Source organism: Cyprinodon variegatus, unplaced genomic scaffold, assembly GCF_000732505.1.
Source record: "Cyprinodon variegatus isolate N-32 unplaced genomic scaffold, C_variegatus-1.0 Scaffold38, whole genome shotgun sequence".
In the NCBI taxonomy this organism is placed as follows: domain Eukaryota; kingdom Metazoa; phylum Chordata; class Actinopteri; order Cyprinodontiformes; family Cyprinodontidae; genus Cyprinodon; species Cyprinodon variegatus.
Window position 1 is genome coordinate 703,829 of NW_015150491.1, and position 8,570 is coordinate 712,398.

Here is an 8,570-nt window from a genome sequence, read left to right on the forward strand (position 1 = left end):
ATAAATATCCAGTGTATCAGTAGAACATCTTTCTTCTATGACAGAGAGACAGACAGATACAGGCACAGGAAGGCACACACACACACATACATCCACATGCATGCGCACCTGCGCTCACACACCCATTCCTACTTCTACAGGCCCACCCGTTCCTTACGTTCTTCCATATGACAGCATGTTGGCACCTCAAATGTTACTTGAGATTCGTTGTGTTCTTCCCTGCCATTTTGAAGCTGCAGACTCTTTGGAAGTCGTCATTCCTCTGGTATTGTCCTTCACCTTTTAAACGAAATGGCTCCATACACCCAGGCGTTGTTTTCACCCAGCTCCTCCAACAAACCGTACACAGGTGTCCAAACCAGACGCCATGACTGCGTAGTTGAACTAGCCACGGTTAACTACTACCAGTGACCAGTATAAGCCCTCTGTTACTACTGTCTGAGCGGCGCGAGGCACTGTGGGACAGGCACCGTCTAGGGAAAAACAAAGCAACAATGCATAATCTTCTATGAAGCTCAAGAAACACTTATATTAAATATAACAAATTAATTGTAAACAATTACATTTCTTAATGTCCATTCCTCTATGGCTTGTAAATTTCATCTGGTCTTGGTCTCGTTAATGAAAATCTTTTTATTTTCATCATATTTTTATTTTCTGGAAACAAATTTTGTGCGCTATCGTCTCGTCATCATCACGGGAAAAAGGGCAGTTGACGAAATATTTTCGTCATCGTCCTGGTTGACGAAATTAACACTGCGGCAGACAAATACTGCTATGATCATTATTTCTCCGTTGATGGCTCTCATGGACAACAATGTTTGAAAATCAACTTCATTTTGCTTAAAACGCCTTTTATGCACAGGTTGGTCTTGTAATTTCTATAAAAATCATTGAACGATGGCATGATGACTTCCAACAAACATCCAACAATGGTCTACATTTCAGTTAACACATCCCACCTGTCATTCCTGGCAGACGTCTGAAACGTCACAATTAGCTGCTACGATTAGCTTAAAACATACTATGGAAGGAGGGCACTAGCTGGCAAATAAATCAGCTCGAAGTATTTTATTATTGTCATGTGATACTACCTTCTCACAGATAAGTTTCCAGTATTGTTTAGTTCCCCAAAGTTATTTTGTTGGTTTGTGTGTTATTACCCTGCCTCTTGGTGTACACTTTTGCTGATTCAGCAGAGAGCCTGTTTATTCATCAGGCTTCTATCTTCTTTGTGTACCTCTTCAGCGATGTAGCTAGAAAGGCGATCAGGTCATTGGCCACCCCTGTGGCCACCCCAACAACTTCTTTTGCTGTTCCCATTTCCTGTTGATTCCTTCAGGATATCATATAAACCCTGATCGCCATGCAGGGAAACAAAACATCTCGCCAGCCAGGTCAACAATGACCATAAGGACTCCCTTTTCAGAGACATAGGCCAGTATCGGGTATTGCAGGCCAACAAAGACCTCAAACCCCATTACTAAGGGGTTGATCTGTTCTTTCGGTTCAATTTTCATGTTTTCTAAGCTATAACAGGGCTTTTGTTGGGCTACTGTGTAAAGTTTGGAACCTAATGCTAATCCATACATTTTAAATTAAAAAAGCTTCCTGGATGGGAAGCGAAACCTCTTCAAACTTGGAAAACAAAGTCCAGTGTTTTGCTTTTTTTACTTTTTTGGAATGACTAGGACCTGGATGACTGAGAACCTTCACCAGCAATACAGTACATACTGTAGGTATGTATCTCTGCAAGCCATAGGAATCTCCTGTGTAATAAGAGATAAATAACTTTTTTTTATTAATGGAATAATGTATCTATAAACTAATAGGATGCAGAATCATCAATGAGTGAATTTTTAGCAGATGATTTTTTCCAGAAATGTAGGTTAGAAACACCCAAGTCACTTTTTAAGTGAATACACATGTGCTAGAATGTCCTACTTGCTCCCTGCCATTGTGTGACACAATCTCCCTGATATACAGTACTCTGCACTTTTTTCCTTCTCCTGAGGCTTTTTTTCTACTCGACAGTTTGTTTCTTTTGACTCTACCATTTTTAAAGTAAATATTGTCAGAGCAGTGTTACTACGAGTGGCTAAAGCTGAAGCTCCTTGCATAGACAAACAGTAGAAGCGTGCATGCATAGTAGCATTAGGTGAGCACCTCACAAAGACTGGTACGTGGGACAACCAATAGATAAGACATCCCCTAAACCAACCCCTCACTCCCACTCCCCTAGAACTTCAAAGAAAGAAGATCGTCCACTATACCTTAATTGAGACAGCATAGATAATATGCACACATGTTTATTAGCAAGGGATTTAGGGAAATCTAGTATGTCTTTAGGGATTTATTTGACAAAAAAGGGATGTTCTGCATATTAATTTTCCTATTGCAAACTGGCTAATCTGGGTACTGTGTCACCACCAGCTATTGCCTGGGGAGCCTTGTCCTTTCTGTGTTACATTTAAAGAAAGTTTGTGATTAATACTATTTCCAAGCAAAAAGTACTTTCTTTCGAGAAGTGTAGTAAGAGACTGTAGACATGAAAGAAAAGGTTTTGCTTTGCACTCACCTGTCTGTGCGGAGGCCACCTCGAGTCAGGGCATTTGCTTTGATAGATATTCGAGGATAGAGTACAGCCTAATCTTCCCACAACAATTTGTGTGTATAATGCTATTTTTACTATCAATTTGAAATCAAGCATTATGTATTCAGGTTTTATTGAACTTCTTTTTACTTACATATGACACATGTCAAATCTGGATTTGAAAATGATCAAATGAAAACCATATGTCCTTTTATTTTTCTTATAGTTAATATGCTACTTTGTGTTGCTCTCTTACATGATAACCTTTGAACATTTGTGAATATGGTGAAATGTTTAGCAATTCATGAAACGCTTGGAAACAACTTATTTCACAGACCTTGTAGCCTGTTGGCTTGAGGCCTTTATCAGGGTAATTCAAGGCCACAGGCTGAAAAGTATTTGTCTGTTATAGAAGCTAACTAATAAGTATTGCTTATAATACTTATAATCCTTCATCATTTTTATGCACCTTGGAAGTTGGTGAAGATGTGCTAGAAACATCTCTGAAGAACTAAAAAACACATAAAATCCTCTTCTAATTCCAAGTCACATAAGCAATGGTGATGTTGACTTTGGTCCAAGACATAACATAAAGAATAACCTCAGTACCATTTAATCTTCTCTGTTTCCATTTGCAGCGCTCATTCTGTAGTGCCATGATGGATGAGCTGCGCGTCTCTCTGAAGTGCCAACGCCGTCTCAAACAAAAGCCTCAGCCACCCGCCATTGTCAAGACAGAAGAGGTCATTAACATGCACACGTTCAATGACAGGAGACTCCCAGGGAAGGAAACCATGGCATGAAAACTGACAACACTCCCTTCAATAAAAATCACTGAGGGGATACAGGGGTCAAATTAACAGAGACTTCACGATGGGCCGAGGCTAGAAGTAACAACAGGATTCCTTTTAAACCAACATGTTATGTAGACAGATGTTTCCTGTGGAAATACAGATACCTGAGCAGTGTCACCTCACTGTGACAATAACTTTTCAAAGGGGCCGGACTGTGGACTCTCCCCTTGGCTAGGTGGGTAAAGTATGTAAACTTGAAAGCAGATCATAGTAGTTTGGACAAGAAAATATTTGCTGGTTCACACCAGAAGTGGATTTAAACACAATCACACATGTATACACAGACACTCATATTGTCCGTCCACACTCTTTACTGCTGTGTATAAGGGAAGACAGTTTGAACAGTGAATTCAGTTGTAGTTTTCTGTTGATGTCAATGCCCTTTCTCTTACCTCCATGTCTGTGGCCCCCTCCTCCAGTGGCTTAAGTTTATTCTAAATCATTGAAATCAAAAACTAATTTCACACCAAAAAAAAAAAAAAATGAAAAGTATCAGCACTATCTGGTTTATTATGAACTGATGTATAAAGGTGATAATTAGTTTGGATTCATCTATGCCGATCTTGTCAAATACTGTCATTCTCTTCTATATGTGCCAAAGTTTTGCCATTGTGAAGAACTTCCTACCATGCCTCTTTTTGTTTGAAGCTTCTAGAGGCAATGTAATCTGTCAAGCTCCTTACTCATGTCCGCCCTTGAACACTGTCAGCGGTCTTCACTCTGTATTGGTCATTGTTTAAAAGTTGGGATTTCTACAAAAGTGTTTTGTTTTTGTACAAGAACAACAAAGTTTTGTAGTACTTTGTATCATACAGTAGCCCCTCCTGTGGACAAAATATGTAGCAGATACCAACTCAGCCCCCAGACTCCTGACAACAAAGCTTCAGGCTCTGCTGTGTGGAGTCCATCGCTATCATCAATACGAGATTCAGGTTTTTGTCTGCCAGTCTCACAGGAGCCAGCGGTGCATACTGTTTTGGGACAATGCACTGGATTTTGGTAAAAAGCAATAGAATTGTAAATGAACAGATGCTCAAGTAAGGTAAAGACAATGACTCATGCTGAGAAATTAAGCTGTTGTCCTATCAATAAGATTTCTTGAGAGTAAGTCCTGAAAGTTTTATTTTTTAAACTAGTGATGCCCATTAGTTTCACATATAATTTCAGAAATGTAAACATAAAAAGTTCAGTAATTAAAAAACAAAATACATGGACGTACAAAGTGAGAACACGTTATATGCCTTTTATTAATGAAGTTTTGGCTCAAATGTGGTGTATATACTGCAAAACTTAGTTCTAAACAGGTCTTGTTTAAAACTTACATATTATTATATTATATCATATTATATTATATAATATTATATTATATTATATTACATTATATTACATTATATTATATTATGGCTTACATCTAATCCACAGATAAGCTTCTCAGAAAATTTGAATGTTACACAAATTCTATCAAAATCAAAAAACTTTTTTTATCATGTAAGGAGCATCTTGCTAAAAGGTTTGTCTGTACGGAACAGTTTCCTAACTCAATGCCTGGTCTGGCTCCTTTTGCAAAATAAACTGTATTAGTGCGGTCTGGCATGGAGTAGATCAGGCTGTGAATCTGTTGAAAGTTTATGAAAGATCACATTGTTGAAGTACAGTAATGTTAACCAGCATTCCTTGTTGTTGGCTCTTATGTCTCATCTTGATCTTTGTAATACGGCATAGATTCTCTGTGGGGTTTAGTTCAAGTGAGTTTGCTGCCTAAATCAGCATATTGATATCAATCACTGGTAGTTTTTTTTTTTCTTCAGGTACAAAGTCCTTATTGAAAGTAAAATCAGTTTCTTCTTTAACCAGAGGGCATCAAGAATCCCCAGAAGTATCCCTGGTAGAAGTCTGCTGCAAGTTTGGACTATAGTATAAAACACAGTGACCAATACGAACAGATGCCATGGACAGTCACATCAAACATGACTGTGGACGACACACAAGACCTCAAACAAATGGGATTTTCTGCCTGTCCGTTCTGCATCCATATTATAAAGCCTTGATTTGAAAGCAAAATCCAAAATTCAATTTTAAGGACTGGTTTCAGATAAGAAGTACAACAGCTGTAGTCCATATTGTGGAGAAGTCTGTGTCTGATGGCCCATGAAGTACTGACTTCAGCCACAGTACATATTTCATATCTGTTTCCAGACTGTGGTATGATACAGTGCACTTTAAACAATCAGTTTCTTTAGCTATTCCCTCTGTTAGCCTACCCTTCCTGCTAAGAATGTCACTAAGTGATAGAAAAATAGCAATCTTGTAGCACTTAACATACCCATAAGATTTCTCTATTTCAATTTTTTTTCATTGGTCTTAAGTGACTTTAATTATCTTTTTTCTATTCAATGCTGAAAAGCTTATTAGCTGTAAGCCATTATCACAAAATTACCAGAAACAAACACTTAAAATGTATTGGTCCCTATGCAATGAATGCATAAGGTATGAGAATCGTTTTATTTATATGTTTTGGCTTTTATTCTTTTCTGGTTTGTTGAGGTTCATCTGTAAATGACTTCAAAGGTGGGCCATAATGATAGATATGGGGGGAGTGTATGAGTTCTAAAAACAATGCAGCTGCAGTAAATCTGATAGTGGAATAATCAGAAGCATTGAGGTGCTCATCTGTTGGATAGTAAATGTTCCACAGTAGCTCAAAAACCCGGTTTTGTTGCACTCATATTGCCTCGAGTGGGCTTTATCATCTTGAGGGCTTGATGTTGATGATAGTTTGTGGGCTGAGCAAAATCATTTATCCGCTAATTGTCTCCAGATGTGTGTTCTCTTCATGGTGTAATACAATCACATTTGGTCCTACAACTCTTGTGTCTGTTAACTCTGTTCCCTGCTGTGAAATGACAAGCACACTTGATAGGTTACTGCTCCCGCTGCCCTACCTTGACCTAATTATTCAATTCATATGGTATTCCAGATGTTAGAAAATACAAACATTTACAGTCGGTCCTCCTTTGATTGAATCTTAATAGCGTAATTGAATGATAATATAAAACTCAGAAGAATTAATATACATTATAGCATTTGCTGATCTATTAGTGTTGCTTGTCATTTTCCATATAGATATAACTAGCAGTGGAAACAGACTGAATTCCTGAAACAAATCTTTAATTCAATCCAAAGGATTAGCGGTCAAAAAACAATGTGAGCTCATGGAGTTTGACATTGATGCAAGGTTTTACAAAGACTGTCATTAAAAATGTCATTACTGTAGCTCTGCCTCTTGTTTTCTACTCAATTCAAATTAGAGTTTGGAACAAGAACAAGCAACCAAGTATATTGAGCAGAATATGGCAGCTAATTTTCTATCTCTGTCTGTGTCTGGCACATTTTTAGATTGCTTTTAAGGATCATTTCTATCTTGGCATCTTATAAAATTGAAGCTTTTATGTTAAGACTCCAATTTAAATAGAAAAACCAATGCTTTTATTTGAAAACGGACATTACTACTTCTTAGTTATCTCTGATCTCTTAATTTTCAGTCAGAAAAGGAGCCCTAATCCTGAGAGATTAAGCAGTTTTGAGGTCTGAAACTAACAATTTACAATAAGTGATGATCGTCGTTTATATTAGACAAACCTGTGTTAAGCAAATACTGAACTATATGTTTAAGATAAGGAAATGGTAAAAAATAATAACATGGCAGCCAATGTCTAAATAAGAATTCTGAAAAGCTGTCAGAAATCCTGTAGATGTATTAGCTATTGAGTTTTATCTTGAATTATGATCTTAGGGCATCCCTCCCTTCAAGTCACAACCATTTTCCAGATTTGACCAGGTTTTCTACCAGGATTGGCAAGTATTTATCTTCATCCATCTTTCCATCAACTCTGACCAGTTTCTGTTTTCCTGTTGAATAAAACTATCCCCACACCATGATGCAGCCATTACCATGTTTTTTAATGGGAACGTTATTTTAATTAGACTAAGGTCTTGCTAGACCATCTTCTTCCTTGTGCTAGTTCTCGGTCCTCTGAGGCTTCTGGAAAATTCCAAAAGGTTATATTTAAGGGTTTCTTTAAATTGTGGCTTTATTGTTGCCATATTTCCATTAATGTATTTTATTTATTTTTTTTAGTTTATGCCTAATATTTCTTAAGATTATCGCACTTGATTTTAAGGACCTCTGCTGCCTGCTCCTTCTGAGTTACCATGAGCCGCCTAGCTACACCTCTGATTAATAGGTGTGAAAGGGACCTGAACAAAACTTGAAATATTGGTTTATCATTTAAATTGCATTGAACCTATTTGTTGCTTCATCTAAGATTTATCAGGTGGGGTTTTTTAAATCCTTTATCAAAGGATGCTGAATATAGATCTTACAATTTTATGGGGGGTTTTTTCAGGGTTAGAGAAGGTAAACTATACATAGTTTTCCATCTAAATCGCAACTATGACCAACTTTAGATAAAACTCTCAATTAATTACATTGAAGTTAGTTATTGTCATGTGATAAATATGTTATTCTCTCATCTTGACACATTTATGCATCATTAAATCTTTCTAGTTTGTTGATTTTAAGCACAGACTGCATCATATTATGACAGCATTGGGTAATATACCTATACATAGAATAAGGGGGAAGAGTGCCCAAAAAATGTTAATAAGAAGTAAGAAATTCCAAAGAGACAATTGACCGAGATCACTTCTAAAGATTTCAGGAACGCATCGATCCTTAGTTGGAAGAAGCATCTAAAGAAAGGAGGGATAACTCTAAACATCTTTGGAGTAAAGCTGTTGCCATCATTCATAATAATGAATGTAGCAAGTCGTAACATTTCCAAATGCCAGGTTAATTTACTAAATAACCAAAATATTTGAAGACAGAATTGAAGGCATGCTAGACAAGCTGTTATCTTACATTCGATCCCAAGCTGTCTGCATATGTCTGCATGTGCACCTTTCTCTCTGGCTGAGGCATGGTTCTCTAGAAGTTACGAGCAAAAACGTCTGCAGCTGCAGCTCTACTGCCACTATACAAATGCCCACCCTGTTCGTCCTCCAAAGTGACAGGGAAGGTCAGCGCATGCTTCAGTGCGCTCAGCCGGGACCGTTTAGTCTGT

General features: G+C 37.5%; 1 protein-coding gene across 4 annotated transcripts in view; it reads left to right on the plus strand.

Moving 5' to 3' along the window:
* Positions 1–4,763, plus strand: part of LOC107081635 (glutamate receptor ionotropic, kainate 2) — a 103,143-nt gene extending 98,380 nt beyond the window's left edge. For all 4 annotated transcript variants that reach the window (XM_015369800.1, XM_015369801.1, XM_015369803.1 and 1 more), the window contains one exon: positions 3,232–4,763. In XM_015369800.1, the coding sequence (XP_015225286.1) occupies positions 3,232–3,396 (165 nt within the window). In that variant the 3' untranslated portion in view covers positions 3,397–4,763. The remainder of the gene's footprint in view (positions 1–3,231) is intronic.
* Positions 4,764–8,570: the final 3,807 nt, after the last annotated feature.